Genomic DNA, 18,652 nt, shown 5'->3' with positions numbered 1-18,652 from the left:
CAGTGGGGAGGACTGAAGGGGAGGTCGGAAGGAACAGATCTGTGAGAGCTTCACTGCAGGAGTGCAGGAGGCACTGGGGGCATTTGAACAGAGAGAGCTGATCACTGGATTTATCGGTAAGAGAATACATCCTGCATGTAGCCACCAGAGAAGGTTCCAGCCAGGGACTCATCAGAACACGCCTGCCAGTCCGACCTCCCAGGGAGAGGCTGTGCCATTTTACTGCCACCTTCTCTTCCTTGGGGGGGGGGGGGTCCCTATGTGGCTTCTCTGCAATTCTAGCCTGTTCCCCCTATGCCAATTTTCAGAATGAATTACCACTTGATAAGAAAGTTGCCATCTTAGCTAGGGAACTACTTCCAAATGCCACTCTCCCCCTAGTTGCAGCGTGTGTCACTATGAATGATGTAGGATTGTCTCATCACGGTTCAGGGTCTACATTTTATTATGGGGAGCATTTTGACGTGTGGTTACATTATACGTTTTGTTACATTGTACGTCCTCACACGTCTATATTCTTACTGCTTTTTTATCCTGATCCAGATTAGATTCGAAACACAACTGATAGAGGACTTTCCCTTGACACTTCAGGGTTATTGGATGGTTATAATGTGGTGTCACTTAATTAGAAGTTGTGTTTTTGTTTTCCAAAATACTCTTAACCCGCATGTCGTATAAGAGAAATACTATGATATACCTATAGCATAGGATTTGCAAATGCTCACAGCAAAACTATTAGTTTAAGTAAGACTTTCTGTCTTTTTTTAGGAATAGTTTTTATTCTAGCCAAGGAATAGCAGATGACAGTGGAGCCACAAGCTTTATGAAGCTGAACATAAGTGCCAACGATATCGATCTCTATAAAAAACTCTACCACAGGTATTTAATTTGCTGATTTCGTTTTTTAAAAATTTGTTTTATTGATGTATAGGTGATTTACAATGTTGTGTTCATATCCACCAAACAGCAAAGTGATTCAGTTGTACAAATATATGCATTCTTTTTCACATTCTTTTCTATATGGTTTATCACAAGATATTGAATATAGTTCCCTGTGATATACAGTAGGACATTGTTGTTTATATCCATCCTATATATAATAGTTTGCATCTGCTAATCTCAGATGCTAAAGTCCATCTGCTTTTCCCTCTGCTTGGCAACCACAAGTCTGATTCTGTGTCTGTGAGTCTGTCTGTTTCATAGGTAAATTCATTTGTTTCATGTTTTAGATTCCACAAATAAGTGATATCATGTGGCGTTTGTCTTTCTCTGTCTGGCTTACTTCACTTAGTGTGATCATTTCTAGGTCCATCCATGTTCCTGCAAAAGGAATTATTTCATTTTTTCTTACGGTTGAGTAGTATTCCATTGTATACATGCGCCTCATCCTCTGTATACACTCATCGATAAGTGGACATTTAGGTTGCTTCCATGTCTTGACATTGTAAATAGTGCTGCAGTGAACACTGGGCTGCATGTATCTTTTTGAATTATAGTTTTGTCTGGGTATATGCCCAGGAGTGGGATTGCAGGATAATATGGCACTTTTATTTTTAGTCTTTTGAGGAATCTCAAAATTAAGCAAACTAATCCTGTGGACCACAGCCTTGTCTAACTCAATGAAACTATGAAGCATGCCATGTAGGGCCACCCAAGATGGACCGGTTATGGTGGAAAGTTGTGACAAAATGTGGTTCATTGGAGAAGGGAATGGCAAACCACTTCAGTATTCTTGAGAACCCCATGAACAGTATGAAAAGGCAAAAAGATAGGACAGAGAAAGATGAACTCCCCAGGTCAGTAGGTGCCCAATATGCTACTGGAGATCAGTGGAGAAACAACTCCAGAAGGAGCAATGCCCAGTTGAGGATGTGACTGGTTATGGAAGTAAAGTCTGATGCTGTAAAGAACACTATTGCATAGGAATCTCAAATGTTAGGTCCATGAATCACGGTAAATTGGAAGTGGTCAAACAGGAGATGGCAAGAGTGAACATCGACATTTTAGGAATCAGTGAATTAAAATGGACTGGAACGGGCGAATTTAACTCAGATGACCACTACTGTGGGCAAGAATCCCTTAGAAGAAATGGAGTAGCCATCATAGTCAACAGAAGAGTCCGAAATGCAGTACCTGGATGCAATCTCAAAAACGACAGAATGGTCTCTGTTTGTTTTCAAGGCAAACCATTCAATATCACAGTAATCCAAGTCTATGCCTCAACCAGTAAAACTGAAGTTGAATGGTTCTATGAAGACCTACAAGTCCTTCTAGAACTAACACCCAAAAAAGATGTCCTTTTCATTTAGGGGACTGGAATGCAAAAGTAGGAAGTCAAGAAACACCTGAAGTAACAGGCAAATTTGGCCTTGGAGTACAAAATGAAGCAGGACAAAGTCTAACAGAGTTTTGCCAAGAAAACACACAGGTCACAGCAAACACCCTCTTCCAACAACACAAGAGAAAACTCTACACAAGCACATCACCAGATGGTCAATACCGAAATCAGATTGATTACATTCTTTACAGTCAAAGATGGAGAAACTCTACACAGTCAGGAAAAACAAGACTGGGAGCTGACTGTCAGTCAGATTATGAACTCCTTATTGCCAAATTCGACTTAAACTGAAGAAACTAAGGAAAACCACTAGACCATTCAGGTCTGACCTAACTCAAATCCTTTACAATTATACAGTGGAAGTGACAAACAGATTCAAGGGATTAGACCTGATAGAGTGCCTGAAGAACTATGGACAGAGGTTCATGACATTGTACGGGAGGCAGTGATCAAGACCATCCCCAAGAAAAAGAAATGCAAAACAGAAAAATGGTTGTCTGAAGAGGCCTCACAAATAGTTGAAAAAAGAAGAGAAGCTAAAGACAAAGGAGAAAAGGAAAGACATACCCATTTGAATGCAGAGTTCCAAAGAATAGCAAGGAGAGATAAGAGAGCCTTCTTCAGTGATCAATGCAAAGAAATAGAGGAAAACAATAGAATGGGAAAGACTGGAGGTCTCTTCAAGAAAATTAGAGATACCAAGGGAATATTTCATGCAAAGATGGGCACAATAAAGGACAGAAATGGCATGGACCTAACAGAAGCAGAGGATGTTAAGAAGAGGTGGCAAGAATACACAGAAGTGTACAAAAAGGATCTTCATGACCCAGATGACCACAATGGTGTGATCACCCACCTAGAGGCAGACATCCTGTAACGGGAAGCCAAGTGGGCCTTAGGAAACATCACTATGAACAAAGCTAGTGGAGGTGATGGAATTCCAGTTGAGCTATTTCAAATCCTAAAAGCTGATGCTGTGAAATTGCTGCACTCAATATGCCAGCAAGTTTGGAAAACTCAGCAGTGGCCACAGGACTGGAAAAGGTCAGTTTTCATTCCAATCCCAAAGAAGGGCAATGCCAAAGAGTGTTCAAACTATCACACAACTGCACTCATTTCACACACTAGCAAAGTAATGCTCAAAATTCTCCAAGCCAGGCTTCAGCAATATGTGAATCATGAACTTGCAGATGTTCAAGCTGGATTTAAAAGGCAGAGGGGCCAGAAATCAAATTGCCATCATTCGTTGGATCATCGAAAAAGCAAGAGAGTTCCAGAAAATTATCTACTTCTGCCTTATTGACTATGCCAAAGCCTTTGACTGTGTGGATCACAACAAACTGTGGAAAATTCTTAAAGAGATGGGAATACCAGACCACCTTACCAGCCTCCTGAGAAACCTGTATGCAGGTCAAGAAGCAACAGTTAGAACCGGACATGGAACAACACACTGGTTCCAAATCGGGAAAAGAGTACGTCAAGGTTGTATATTGTCCCTCTGCTTATTTAACTTATATGTAGACTTCATCATGTGAAATGCCGGGCTGGATGAAGCTCAGGCTGGAATCAAGATTGCCAGGAGAGATATCAATAACCTCAGATACGCACTTGACACCATCCTTATGCCAGAAAGTGAAGAAGAACTGAAGAGCCTCTTGATGAAAGTGAAAGAGGAGAGTGAAAAGTTGGCTTAAAACTCAATATTCAAAAAACTAAGATCATGGCATCCAGTCCTATCATTTCATGGCAAATAGATGGGGAAACAATGAGAGACTTTATTTCTTTGGGCTCCAAAATCACTGAAGATGGTGAGTACAGCCATGAACTTAAAAGATGCTTGCTCCTTGGAAGAAAAGCTATGAGCAACCTAGACAGCATATTAAAAAGAAGAGACATTACTTTGCCAACAAAGGTCTGTTTAGTCAAAGCTATGGTTTTTCCAGTAGTCATGTATGGATGTGAGAGTTGGACTAGAAAGAAAGCTGAGCACTGAAGAATTGATGCTTTTGAACTGTGGTGTTGGAGAAGACTCTTGAGAGTCCCTTGGACTGCAAGGAGATCCAACCAGTTCATCCTAAAGGAGATCAGTCCTGGGTGTTCATTGGAAGGACTGATGCTAAAGCTGAAACTCCAATGCTTTGGCCACCTGATGCCATCACCAACTCGATGGACATTAACTTGAGCAAGCTCCAGTAGTTGGTGATGGACAGACGCGACCGAGCAACTGAACTAAATTGAACTCAGGAATCTATTCTCCACACTGTTCTCCATAGTGGCTGCCCCAACTTGCATTCCCCCTGACAGTGTAGGAAGGTTCCCTTTTCTCCACAACCTTCCAGCATTTGTTATTTGTAGACTTTTTAATGATGGCCCTCCTGACCAGTGTGAGGTGATATCTCATTGTTGTTTTGATTTGCGTTTCTCTAATAATTAGTGATGTTGAACATCTTTTCATGGGTGTGTTGGGCATGGTTATTTCTTTTTTCCTTTCAAAAGTTGCAAATGAGTAGGAGATGTCTGGGAGAGTCACTGTTAGAGTTTGATTTCTCTGTTGCTGGTGAGAGTTTTTCTGCGTTCCTCATAGGGAAGAGATTGGAGTCTAAGTAGGACCTGTCACTCTGAGCAGCACTGGGTTCATTCTAGGGAGGTGTTTGTGCTAAGTCGCTTCAGTTGTGTTTGACTCTTTGTAGCCCACAAGGCTCCTCTGTCCATGGGATTCTCTAGGCAAGAATACTGGAGTGGGTTGCCATTTTCTCCCCCATGGAATCTTCTCCAGGGATCCAGGGATCAAACCCACATCCCCTGCATTGCTGGCAAGTTCTTTACCATTAGCGCCACCTTGGGAAGCAGCTATGGTCTATTGGCCACCTGTTTGTGCCCTCTGCCCTCTGTGGTACTGGGTAACATTACAAAATGAAGATTCCTCTTTCCCGATTTTCTTCTCTGCAGACACTAGAGATGCATCTTAAGGTGTGTCTAGGAGTCCAGAAGAGTGTCTCGTGGTCCCCACTGGGGTGACCAGCTCATCCTGATTTGCTCAGGACCCTGATGGTTTCACACTGGAAACTCTGCTTCCCAGAGGTCCTCTCAGCCCAGGCGGTGGGGAAGGTTGGTCCCCCAGTCCCAGCCGTAGAGTCAGAGGATGCTGTGTGAGGGGTGGGCCTGGGAGCTAGTGGCTACTCCAGTGCGCCAGTGTTTCCTGTACCTGGAGGCCAACCTGCAGTGTTGGGAGGGTCGCAGTATGTCCAGTGGGTGGACGTGAACCTGAGTTGGTCCCACAGTTGATGGTTTACTAGTTAGGAAGGGTGAGGGAGAGGGCTAGGCTTAAACTACTCAGCTTGTGTTGCTTATGTTTAAAATGTTTGCAGTCTTCCTAGAATCATTCGTGCTGGTGTTATTTAGTCGCTAAGTCGTGTCTGACTCTTTGGTGACCACATGGACTGTAGCCCTCCAGTATCCTCTGGCTACATGGGATTTTCCAGGCAAGAATACTGGAGAGGGTTTCCATGCCCTCCTCCAGAGGGATCCTCTCAGCCCAGGGACCAACCTGGGTCTCCCGCATTGCAGGCAGATTCTTTGCCACTGAGCCACCAGTGAGTATAGAATACTGTTATCCAGATGGAATGTTCTTTCATGTAAAAGACACACAGCATACAGCTTCCTTGGCTCCCAGTTCACCATCACCCATCCAAACCATGTTGTCCCCTCCCTGCTGGCCAGGTGCCAGGTGCTGTATTTAGGGAAAGAAGGACAAGTCAAGCTTCCCCCTCCTTCTCTGTGAGTGGAAGACTGAAGCAGATTTGTGTTCCTGGTGGCCCGGGGGGCTGACTTCTTCCCCGGGGGACCTGAGCCTGGCCGTCCCCAAGAATGTGACAGGGTGAGCCTAGGAGGAAGGGTGCCCATGGCCAGGTGTGGCCATCAAAACAGTGGGCGATGGTTTGCCCCCTGAGAAGCTAAACACAGCTGCCTGGGCTCTTTGTAAATACTGTCTCTTTGTCTTGCTCGGTTACCTGGAACCAGGGCTGAGCAAGGGAGGGGAGGCTGCCACCTTGTGGTAACTCATAAGATGGCTTCAGACTTTGGAGGAAAGAAGAGGTCATTGCTTGGTACATGGTGTCCCGTATGCTCATCAGGGGGTAGGAGGACTTCTTTCCCGTTTGCTTTCAGATGTAACACTTTGATACTCGAATCTCAGGCTCCTGGTAGGGCTCATCTGAGTGACTGCTTCTTGCCCTGATGTTATGTTGTCCTTCAGTCACTTAGTCGTGTCTGACTCTTTGTGACCCCATGGACTGCAGCACTCCAGGCTTCCCTGTCTTTCACCATCTTCCAGAGTTTGCTCAAACTCATGTCCATTGAGTCGGTGATGCCATCCAACCATCTCATCCTCTGTCACCCACTTCTCCTCCTGCCCTCAATCCTTCCCAGCATCAGGGTCTGGTGGCTGCACAGTGTGCCTCCACACAGGGAGAATGACCCGATGACCCTTAGAAAACATCTGCTCTTAATGGGAGCATGTCTTTTCTTGGCATCCAGTGCCGCCCAGCCAGAGACCACCAGGACACACCTTGTCTTGAAATTCAAAGACGCTTACTCCTTTGAAGGAAAGCTATGACCAATCTAGATAGCATATTAAAAAGCAGAGCATCATTTTGCTGACAAAGGTCCATATGGTCAAAGCTATGCTTTTTCCAGTAGTCATGTACAGATATGAGAGCTGGACCATAAAGAAGGCTGAGTGCCAAAGAATTGATGCTTTTGAATTGTGGCACTGGAGAAGACTCTTGAGAGTCCCTTGGACAGCAAGATCAAACCGGTCAATCCTAAAGGAAGTCAACCCTGCGTATTCACTGGAAGGACTGATGCTGAAGCTGCAATACTTTGGCCAGCTGATGCAAAAAGACAACTCATTGGAAAAGACTCATCAGAGGAAAGATTGAGGGCAGGAGGAGAAGGAGTGACAGAGGATGAGATGGTTGGATGGCATCATCAACACAATGGACATGAGTCTGGGCAAACTCCAGGAAATAGTGAAGGATAGGGAAGCCTGGCATGCTGTAGTCCATGGAGTCGCAAAGAGTCGGACGTGAGTGAACAACAACATGGGATTGTGTGATGGGTGTGCCTGTGTCCTGCTCTACCATGTAACACAGATCTGGCCCCACATGAACTGATTATGTTCAAAAGAACACCGCCAGCTTCAAACACCTGAGTGTCAGCACTGCTTTTCTTCTCAGCATGTCAGGAGAACATTCAGTACATAGTGTTTTTCAGGTCTACTATATCTTTCTACTTTTCTATTCATTCTATTAATTTTTGAGAGTTTGATATTGAAATTCCAACTAAAAATCTTTATCTACTTAAAAATAATTGTAGTATATAGTGGAACTATATGTAACTGTGTTCTGTATTTTCCAAATCTGCTATAAATGTGTTATCATATTTCCATAATTTAAAAAATAAAAAAAGAAAGAAAAAAAAGGAACACTGCCAGCTTCAAATACCTAGGCGTCAATGCTGCTTCTCTTTTCAACACGTTAGGAGAAAATTCAGTGTACAGTGGAATGCATTGGTTAGTTCTTTTTCATCTGTAACCTGGAATGTTTGCCTCCCAAGGAGAAACTCTTCTTCTGTTCCCAGGCAAATGGTTGTATAGTTTTTTGTGCAGTTCATACAAAGTAGTTATAAGAACCTGGAAGTTTACAAAAATCTTCCTTACAAAATTAAAGGATGATTTTAAACTCCAAGAAAAAAAATAACAGCTGATATGATATGTGCTTTGACTTGACACGACTGAATGACTAACATACACACACACACAATGTGTGATTATCTTCACAACCACCTTTGGTACTATTGATAGCCCATTCTGCTGATGGGGAAATTGAGGCACAGAGAGGTTAAGTGCCTTGCCCAAGGTCACACAGCTTGGATTTGAATCCTGCAGTTTGACTTGGTGTCTACTCTTTACTACTGTCCCCCTATGTATTTAGATTTACTTTCTCTATTCATGTCTTCAATTGCAAACTCTTCTACATCTAAAGAGGCAGAGAGTGAGAACATTGGAAGAAAATGTTTATTTTTAAGTATTTTGAGAATCAAGTGTCTTGATTGTTATAGTGACCAGAATTTCCCTCTTCTTTTGTAGCGATGTCTGTTCTTCAAAAACAGTGGTTTCTTTACGCTGTATAGGTAAGTGATTCTTGGTTTTCTGTTTCTAAAATGGGATACATTTTGGTATCCCATTTGATACCAAAATCAAATGGTATCAAATTTGATACCTTACTGAAATGTATCCCAGTGTGTCTTTGGGGAACTTGGAGACAGAAGATGGAGTAACGGGTCAGGACATGCCCAGCACCCTGCCCAAGGGTTCCCATTCTTGAATCTGGATGCACTTTAGATACCTACTGCTTTGGTCCAAGAACCAGCTGTCCCCTGAGGACAGACAAGCTCCGGAGACTGACGTGCCCTCTCTGTGGTGTCTACCTTGTGGGGCTGGAGACCCATGTGTGTCCTCATTCCTATGTTTGGACTACTTATAGCCCAACCTTTTTGGGCTTCGCTGTTGACTCAGACATTAAAGAATCTGCCTGTAATGTGGAAGACGTGAGTTCAATCCCTCTGTCAGGAAGATCCCTTGGAGAAGGAAATGGCAACCCACTCCAGTATTCTTGCCTGGAAAATTCCATGGACAGAGGAACCTGCTGGGCTACACTCCATGGAGTCGCAAAGAGTTAGACATGACTGAGCAACTAACACTTCCACATTTTCCAAACCTTTTATGGGTATGGAGGACACTGTCCGTGAGCTCCCTTCTCTGGTATGGCCCCATCCTCCTCCCATATGGGTTTTGGGCCTGAAGCTTGGATTCCCAGTTTGAACAGGTGAAGCTAGCCGTCCCTCCAGGGTGAACACCATTCCTCAGTGGTCCTGGCAGTAACTTCCCTCACAGGTTGGTTCAAGCTTCTTTAGGTACCAGGAGAGCATGGTGCCTGCCCTGCCCTCCTGCCCAGGCCGTCCACCTTGTGATGGTTTGAGAGCAGTGCATAGGAGAAAAGCCTTCCTTAGCTTTGTTCAGGAATCTTGGGGTCTCTGAGCATTCAAGGGGGTCCCAGGGCCTTTGTGAACTGCCCTGCTACATGGGTATTCGGGAGATGCTGATGGAATCACACAAGTGCCAAGCAACAGGTGGCATCCAGGGCTATCAGAAGTGGTGCTTCCTAGGGGTGGCTGGGAGGGGGGGGCGTTGCTGAAGGAGTGTCCTCTGGCCCCCCACCCCAACCAAAAGAGGCCAGGTTGCGTTTTCTAAAGTCAGAGCACAAAGAAACAGGAACAAGAGGAGAAATGGTCACCCTGCAGCCAGGCCGGACCTTGGGATGGGAACTGTCTGGGCACACAGTGTGGCAGGTGTCCGGGGGGAGGAGTATGGGGGGCGGCAAGGGGTGTAGCGGGATTGGGCGGGGCGGCCCTGCTTTGCTCACTGGCCGGCTGCGCTGTGCTTGTCACTCTCAGAGTGCGGGGTCTCCGTGAAGACGAGCCGCCAGAGCCGGATCGTGGGGGGATCGAATGCTTACTCAGGGGAGTGGCCCTGGCAGGTTAGCCTGCACGTGCAGGGCATCCACGTCTGCGGGGGCTCCATCATCACCCCGGAGTGGATCGTGACAGCTGCACACTGTGTAGAGGAGTAAGTCTCGAGGAGGCGGGGCCTGAGGGAGGGGGCGGGGCCTGAGGGAAGGGGCGGAACCAGAGAAGTAGGGGGCGGGGCCTGGGCTTCTGAGGTGGCTCTGCCAGAGGCCTTGAGCAAAGTCCCTGACTCCTGCAGGCTCTGATTTCCTTGGGGACAAGTGGGGCTTCCAAGGGCACTTCCCTGGCGTCACAGGGAGGGTCCGATGACTTGTGAAGCACGTGAAACTGTGGCCAACTCATCCCATAGCATGCGTCCATTGCTTTGAGTCAGCCCAGGGACACAGTGTAGGGCTGGGGTGATGCTATGATCAGAACGAATTCCAGCCCACAGTCTTAGCTTGGTCCTCTCCTTCCGGAGGCTGCTGTCCTCTCGACAGATTTGAGCTCCCTGGGTGCTCGTCCCCAGAGAGACACTCAGAGAAACTTGCAGATACTCAAACCTCAGGCTGTCCTGCTGGAAGGTTCTCTGTGATCCATTAAGCAGCCTGGGCCCCAGAGCTGCCCATGCAGATGGGTGGGGAGGGGTGAGGGTGGCCATCATTTATAGTGTTAAGCTTTTGTAGAAGATACTGTTCTTCCTCCTTTTTTCTTAAACAAGGAATTTTTTTGGTCACATGGATATTTTGAAAAAGCCTCACTCATGGGAGCTGTTTGTCTTGTTTAGAGTGAGGCTGGGCCTGACTTGGCTGTTCCCTGGCTGATTAGCCTCAAACAGTTCACTCCAGGTATCTGACAGTAGTGTCTGCACCTGTAAGACAGGTGTGCTGCTTCGAGGGTTGTTGTGAAGGTTGAAGGAAGGAGTATGTAGAACTCATGAGTGTCCCTTCCTTCCATTCACCAGATTCCATGGGCTCTAAGACTTGGGATTTTCTTAGGAGGGAAGCACCCAGATGAAGGTAGTGCCTGGGTGGTTATTAGACTCAGAGTCTACTCCCTGGTACACATTTATTAAGCGCCTACTGTGTGCCAGGAGATGTTCTAGTATATAAAGATCCAGTCTTGCTGGAAATGGGGTTTCAAACCTCAGGGAGGCATTTAGATTCAAAAATAGGTGTTGTTGGGCTTCCCAGGTGGCACTAGTGGTAAAGAACCTGCCTTCTGATGCAGGAAACGTTAAGAGACATGTGTTCAATCCCTGGGTCAGGAAGACCCCCTGGAGGAGGGCAGGGCAACCCACTCCAGTATGCTTGCCTGGAGAACTCCATGGACAGAGGAGCATTGCAGGTTATAGTCTATAGGGTCACAAAGAGTCAGACATGACTAAAGCGACTTAGCACACACGCATAAGTGTTCTTGGAAACCTGCGAGGGTTTGCAGGTTGGTGCAGAAATACGGGAGGAACATGATTCACTGATGAAGTAAAGGAGAGGGGTGTGGGAGGGTGAGGCTGTGTAAAATGGGGAGAGAGAAGAGCCTGAGACCACCTGGCCATTCTGGTGTGGCTTCTGACAAATCATGTCACCTCGGGGGCTGATTACTTTTGAGAACTGCAGAATGCGTGTTGTGTGTTTGCCGTTCTTACATGTTGAGTGGTGTTCCTCTCTGTCTTCCAGACCTCTTAATAATCCCAAGATCTGGACGGCCTTTGCGGGAATCTTGAAACAATCTTACATGTTCTATGGAAGTGGATACCGAGTAGCAAAAGTGATTTCCCACCCAAATTATGATTCCAAGACCAAGAACAATGACATCGCTCTAATGAAGCTGAAGACGCCTCTGACTTTCAATGGTGCGTACCTGTGTTCCTGCAGCCCAGGGTGTGTGAAGAGTTTTGACCAAATCATAAGAGGCTGACTGGAAATAAAATGTGCTGTGAAGACTGGATGGAGGAAATGTGCATTGAGTTACAGTGTGCAGGGCTGGGGGAGGCGTTGATTGCTAGAAGAGGGTTTACCAGAGAATGAGCCACCCCAAAATGTGCCTGTGGCCACTGAGCAATGTGGTCACCACCACGTTTTTCCTCCACCACGCAGTGACGACTTAGCACACATGCACATCTACAAAAGTCATTTCATAATCAGGGTCTGGTCAGTGACAGTTGACACTGTGCCTTGAATTATAATACACTGATCATTTACCTTCATCGTCATCAGTTTAGTCTGTAGTTGATGCAGCCCTGCCGTGCCCAGTGTCAACTATTTGCATCACCGGACTGTTGACTGTTGACCTTCAGCTGCTGACTGTTGACCTTCAGTTTTCCCAAACCCTAACTTCCAGAGGGGAAACTTCTTGTCTCTTAGAAAAAGGGTCCTGGCAGGGAGAGGAAGAGGATGCTTGGGCATGTTGGAATCTAGAAGTCTCCTTGGGCTGCAGGGTGGTGGTCCCAGGCCCAGTGCGTGCACACGGGAAGGTCCAGGTGGAGACCATCACCCAAGGCCTTCAGTTAGACCAGACCTGCTCACGGTGTTTTCTCTTCATGAAACAGACAAAGTGAAACCAGTGTGTCTGCCCAATCCAGGCATGATGCTGGAGCCAACTCAGTCCTGCTGGATTTCCGGGTGGGGAGCCACCTACGAGAAAGGTGAGTCTCCGGCACAGGGTCTGCAGGTCCCATGTATCAGAGCAGGGGTGCAGAAGTGGGAGATCTAGGTTTTGATCCTGGTTCTACCACTGAATGATTGGATGATTTTTGGGTGATTCATCCAGGCTATTTGCCTCAGTTTCTCTACATGCTAGATGGGAAAATCCTACCTGCCCTACCTACCACAGTGCCCTGATTAAGATCAAATGCAAAGACTTCCCTGGTTGTCCAATGGTTAAAACTTCACTTTCCAATGCAGGGGGTGTGGGTTCAATCCCTCATCAGGTAGCTAAGATCTCACATGCCTCGTGGTCAAAAAATCAAGATATAGAGCAGAAACAATACTGTAACAAATTCAATAAAGAATTTTTTTAAATGGTCCACATCAAAAAATTAGTTAAAAAAACAAATCAAATGGAACAGTGAGTGGAAACTTCTTTTTGGAGCATAGAGGCCACCTGAACATGAGAGGCACATGGCCCACTGTGTTCAAGTCACATAGTCATTAATGGGCTGCCCGGAAGTCTGCCAGCCTTTGATGCTGAGGATAACGGTCTCAGTGAGGATGGGCCTATGTGACTGGCAGTGATTGGCTGCAGGTCATCAAAGCCTAGTCCTCCTGCCCTGACCACACAGAGGGGAAGAGGCTCTAGACTATCCTGATACAGGCTGGCCCTGCTGCCTTCAGTTATAATTTGGTTTCATCTCTGATAACATTTTTCAAATGAAGAGATCCAGGCTGTTTACTTTATATGGAGCACTGGATGTGCTTCAGCTCAGTTCAGTTGCTCAGTCATGTCCGACTCTTTGCTACCCCATGGACTGCAGCACACTAGGCTTCCCTGTCCATCATCAGTTCCCAGGGCTTGCTCAAACTCAGGTCCATTGAGTCGGTGATGCCATCCAACATCTCATCTTCTGTCCCCTTCTTCTCATATCCTCAGTCTTTCCCAGCATCAGAGTCTTTTCTAAGGAGTCAGTTCTTCACATCAGGTGGCCAAAGTATTGGAGCTTCACCTTCAGCATCAGTCCTCCCTATGAATATTCAGGACTGATTTCCTTTAGAATTGAACATTCTTTGGCATTGCCTTTCTTTGATATTGGAATGAAAACTGACCTTTTCCAGTCCTGTGGCCACTGCTGAGTGTGTGGATGTGCTTAGTGGTACATTTATATTAATATATTGTTTACACCCTTCCAGAAGTATTTAGGGCACACCTACAAGGAATTCTTTAAAGCAGGGATCTCAGACCTCAGGCCATGGACTGGTGCTAGTCAGTGATCTGTTAGGAACCAGGCCACACAGGAGGAGGTGAGCGGCGGGTGAGCAAGCAAAGCTTCATCGTATTTATAGCTGCTCCCCATTGCTTTCATTACCACATTATCACAATGTACTAATAATAGAAACAAAGTGCACAATAAATGTAATGCACTTGAATCATCCTGAAACCATCCCCCCACCTCCCTGGTCCATGGAAAAATTGTCTTCTATGAAAGTGGTCCCTGGTGCCAGGAAGGTTGGCAAGGTGACTAGTACACGGGTGGAGTGACTTAGAGGGAGAAGGGAGAGATGGCAGCTGGGCTGAGTATCCTGGCATCTGGACTAGAGAAGCTCCTGGGTTGATCCTTCCAGTTTTGAGCAAGTTTCTCCAGCAGCCAAGACCAAAGGGAAAGTCAGCCATGATCTGTGGGGCACCTTCCATGGGCTGGGAGAGTAACAGTGAGCAAACTAAGACAAAAACCTTTGCCTGTAGGAGCTTCACATTCTCCTATGGGTGCTGGGGGGCAGATTGTGCTCAGATAGGAAATGAGAAACTGCTACTGCTAAGTCGCTTCAGTCGTGCCCAACTCTATGCAACCCCATAGACGGCAGCCCACCAGGCTCCCCCGTCCCTGGGATTCTCCAGGCAAGAACACTGGAGTGGGTTGCCATTTCCTTCTCCAATGCATGAAAGTGAAAAGTGAAAGTGAAGTTGCTCAGTGGTGTCCAACTCTTCGCGACCCCGTGGACTACAGCCTACCAGGCTCCTCCGTCCATGGGAGTTTCCAGGCAAGAGTACTGGAGTGGGGTGCCATTGCCTTCTCCGAAATAAGTGACTAAACAACAACAAATACTGAGCATTTATTATGTTCTTCACATGCAACATTTCATTTGATCCCCCTTAACTCTTAACTAGGTGTATTATTATCCTCATTTTAAGAAAAAGGAACAGGACATAAGGTTTCATCCATAATTAACCTCTATCACATCACAGATGATATAATCTTATCTACAGAAAGTGTTAGTTGCTCAGTCGTGTCCGACTCTTTGCGATCCCATAGACTGTAGCCCTGAGAAACTAGGTGCTTTCAAACAGTGGAAGCTCATCATAGTGAGTGGTGGTCAGGGAGGGCTTCCCGGAAGAGGGGGCATTTGAGCTGAAATCAGCATGAAAAGAATGTCTTAGGAACAGAAGGGCCAGTGTGGCCAGGGCATGATGAACCAGGGGCGAGGGGGCAGTCTGGAGTCAGGTTGCATAGGATGTTGTAGGCTATGATGATAGCACTGGCTTCTAATCCAAGTGGGACAGGGAGCTGCTAGGGAGTGACATGGTTGGAAGGGTAAGTAGGGACTCACTACTGAAAAAGACTCATGTTGAAAAGGTGACAGCATGGTGAGGAGACCACTGCTACATCCTGCGAGATAAGAAGGTGGCTCAGACCAGGGAGGTGGGTGTGGGGGTAGGGACAGAGCCACCAAATCTGTTGATGGGTGGAGTGTCACGGGAGAGTGAGGAGTCTCGGGGGGCTTGCTTCCTGCTCGTGATCTGAGTCCCATGGTGGGGCATGGGGCCGCTTCCCGAGTTGAGGAGGACCAAGTGGTGTGGCTTAGGGCGGAGGAGCGCTCCAGGAGAGGCTCTGCTTCAGCTCCCAAGCCCACAGAGCCTAGAAAACATCTGTGTAGCAGGTGGGTGACGGAGACAGCACAGACCTGCAAGTGATTGGAGGTCTCCACGTGCAGGGAGCCAAGGGCAGGCCGTCAGGGGTGGAGGATCATGTGGGGCTGAGAAAGGTCGGGGCGCTTGAGGTGGAAACACAGGAGCTCCTGGTGCGGCCCTGGAAACTGTCCAGAAAAAAGAGAGCAATGGAGGAGGAGAAGTGATGAGCAGGTGACTCTAGGACACAGTTGGAGCTTGGTCCACAGCCCAGAGGCAGGTAGTCCTCCCCAAAACACAATCTAGAGCCACTTTAAACACACGCCCCCCCCCCCAGTTGAAAGGTACCTGGGTTCCCCATGAGCCGGCTTGGGAGGAGTGGCGTGGCCATATGTCCACATGTCCAGGAGGGAGACCAGGCTTCCTGTGAGAGCTATGCCATCTTTTCTTGCAGGGAAGACCTCAGATGACCTGAACGCAGCCAAGGTGCACCTCATTGAGCCCTGGCAGTGCAACAGCAAGTACATGTACAACAACCTCATCACACCCGCCATGATCTGTGCAGGCTACCTGCGGGGCACCGTCGACTCCTGCCAGGTGATGACCAGCTGGGCCTTACCTGGCTCCCACTGGGCCCATGAGGGGCACCCCTCCCCTACCTAGGACTCGGGGTTGGAGGAGACCTGGAGTCTCTCCCGTCACCCTGCTGAGCCCTCATCCCACCTTCTTGCCCTCTTGCCCGTGCGGTTTGTGGATTGACTTCTGTTCTGTAACCTGCTGTGTCCCCCAGGGTGACAGTGGAGGTCCTCTGGTCACACTGAAGAGCAGCGTCTGGTGGCTGATCGGAGACACGAGCTGGGGGTCGGGCTGTGCCAAGGCGTACCGACCGGGAGTGTATGGGAATGTGACAGTGTTCACAGACTGGATCTACCGACAAATGAGGGTAACCTTTCCATCCTCCTGATCGGTTCCCCACTTCACTGTGTCAGAGCCTGGAGGTCTAGGAGGTGTGGTCCTGTGACAGGTGGCACCCCTCCCCATACCCGTTTGGATGAAAACTTCTGGGGCTCAGCTTTGCAGGGTCCAGGGCTACCTGTGATGGGCTTGCTTCTGGCTCTAATAGCTCCATTCACCTACTCAGATGTCATTGCATCAAACTTCTGGTGACGGACAGAGAGCAGAGGGAGGCAGGTCTGCCAGCCGTGACTCGGCTTTGTGCTTCTCTGGGCTGTCATGGGTAGCCAGGGGAGCAGCTGGGGTCTCTGGTACAAGGAGAGGGCGTGAGAGGGGAAAGATCCCAGGTGTTCCCAGCGCCCCTGTTGCCTCTGGCTTCTGGCCTGGTACATGATACTCAGTGGAACCCAGTCTTGGGTTCTGTCCAGATCCTGGGTGAGGACCGGGTGTCTGTCCATCACAGGGGCCTTGGGACTGGGCAGTGCTCACAGATTTTGGTTCCTTCCAGGGCTAGGTTCCAGGTGAAAGTCCTGTCTCCCTCAAGTCTCCAATGGTGCCCAGGTGCCAGGAGATGGGACAGAGGCGGAGGGCACTGCCTGGTGAGGCCTGGCCTGCATCTCCCCTGAGCGAGAACCTAAGACTTAACACCTTCAAGTGACTTGGGGACCAGCCAGTCCCCACCGTGCAAAGGGCCGAGTACTGGAAATACATGACCCCCACTGTCCCACTGAAGACTGCATGACAGAGGGGAGCTGGGAGGGGGTCCTGGGGAGACTGAGGGGGGAGGTGAGGCAGGCCAAGGGGTGACTGTCCCTCCAGGATGAGAGAGCAAACAGGCAATGCTGGTGGCTCAGCAGCGGGAAGTAGGGGGGCTGAATGACGACACAGGAGGTGGGGTAGAAAGCAGGACTAAGTAGACCCCGGATGACCTTCAGTGGCTAAGGTCATGCTTGGTTGGCCCGGAGATATCTGTGTCCCAGTGGTGCTGGGTGATTGGATGCCCCCACATCCCGGCCCCTCCTGTCCCCGGGCCTTTGCACATACAGTTCTCCTCCACCGTCAATCTAACCCAACCTTCATGCTGTAGAAAAAAATATCCTTTTGTCATATTTGTTAAATAATTTTATTTATTTATTTAATTTTTGGCTGTGCTGGGTCTTTATTGCTGCACTCATTGTGGTGAGCGGGGATTACTCTCTTGTGGTGCGCACAGGCTTCTCATCGCAGTGGCTTCTCATATGGGGGGGTTTCCCAGGTGATGCTAGTGGTAAAGAACCCGTCTGCCAGTGCAGGGAGACGTAAGAGTTCGATCCCTGGGTTGGGAAGGTCTCCTGGAGGAGGGCACAGCAACCCACTCCAGTATTCTTGCCTGGGGAATCCCATGGATAGAGGAGCCTGATGGGCTTCGGTCCATGAGGTCACAAAGAATCCGACACGACTGAAGCAATGTAACATGCACTCTTGTTGTGCAGCACAGGCTCTGCAGCACAGGCTCAGTAGTTGTGGTGCATGGGCTTAATTTCTCCGAAGCATGTGGTATATGGTATCTTCCTGGATCAGGGATGGCACCCGTGTCTCCTATGTTGGCAGGTGGACTCTTTACCACTGAGCCACCAGGGAAGCCCTCCCTGCCAATGTAGGGGAAAAATAATTTTCTACCTTTGTTTGTCTTAAGAAAATAACATCATTTCTTTTTCCTTTTTGAACAGGCAAACAGCTAATCTGTACGGCCTGGGTCCTTGACAACATTCCACAAGAAAATGAAGGGGCTGATTTTTCATCCCCATGCATTACATATTTTTTGAAGTGATTCCAGGTCCTTTTGATTTTATTCGATCATGATCCTGTATGTCTTGGCCCATTTCCACAGTTCTGTGCAGACCCTGTGGCTCCCCTACCCCCGGGCTCACCCTTCCAGACCCCTCGTCTGACCAGGGAGGCTGGCTGGACGTGGACAGCAGAGCCAGTGCAGAGGAAGGGGACGGGGTCTGCCCCGCGGGGACCTCCCCTCTGAGCCCCATTCCAGGGACCCCTCTTGGATGCACGTGGGGCTGGTGACTTCTCAGCTGCTGGACGGCTTGAGAAAGTAAGGGAAAAAACCAGGCAGAACCTGCAGGGGCCAGCCTCTGGGGCCACTGCTGGTGAGGCCACTTGGGGTAGCCCCAGGGCCTGTCTCCCTATGAGGGAATTTGATGAACATTCTTGAGTGCCTTCTTAGCAGCCCAGAGTGTTGGC

The 18,652-nt window shown here is 48.1% G+C and overlaps 1 protein-coding gene across 1 annotated transcript in view; it reads left to right on the top strand.

Moving 5' to 3' along the window:
* The window catches only part of TMPRSS2 (transmembrane serine protease 2), a 28,905-nt gene extending 12,478 nt beyond the window's left edge, over positions 1–16,427 (top strand). The window contains exons 6-12 of the mRNA XM_081573638.1: positions 769–879; positions 8,487–8,530; positions 9,854–10,025; positions 11,581–11,756; positions 12,453–12,548; positions 15,918–16,060; positions 16,254–16,427. Coding sequence (XP_081429764.1) covers positions 769–879; positions 8,487–8,530; positions 9,854–10,025; positions 11,581–11,756; positions 12,453–12,548; positions 15,918–16,060; positions 16,254–16,427 — 916 coding nt within the window. The remainder of the gene's footprint in view (positions 1–768; positions 880–8,486; positions 8,531–9,853; positions 10,026–11,580; positions 11,757–12,452; positions 12,549–15,917; positions 16,061–16,253) is intronic.
* The last annotated feature ends 2,225 nt before the right edge of the window (positions 16,428–18,652 follow it).

This window comes from Giraffa tippelskirchi, chromosome 2 (genome assembly GCF_054371585.1).
Source record: "Giraffa tippelskirchi isolate mGirTip1 chromosome 2, T2T-mGirTip1v1.2.pri, whole genome shotgun sequence".
Taxonomy (NCBI): domain Eukaryota; kingdom Metazoa; phylum Chordata; class Mammalia; order Artiodactyla; family Giraffidae; genus Giraffa; species Giraffa tippelskirchi.
Note: the sequence above shows the minus strand (reverse complement) of the source record. Positions and strands in the feature narration are given on the sequence as shown.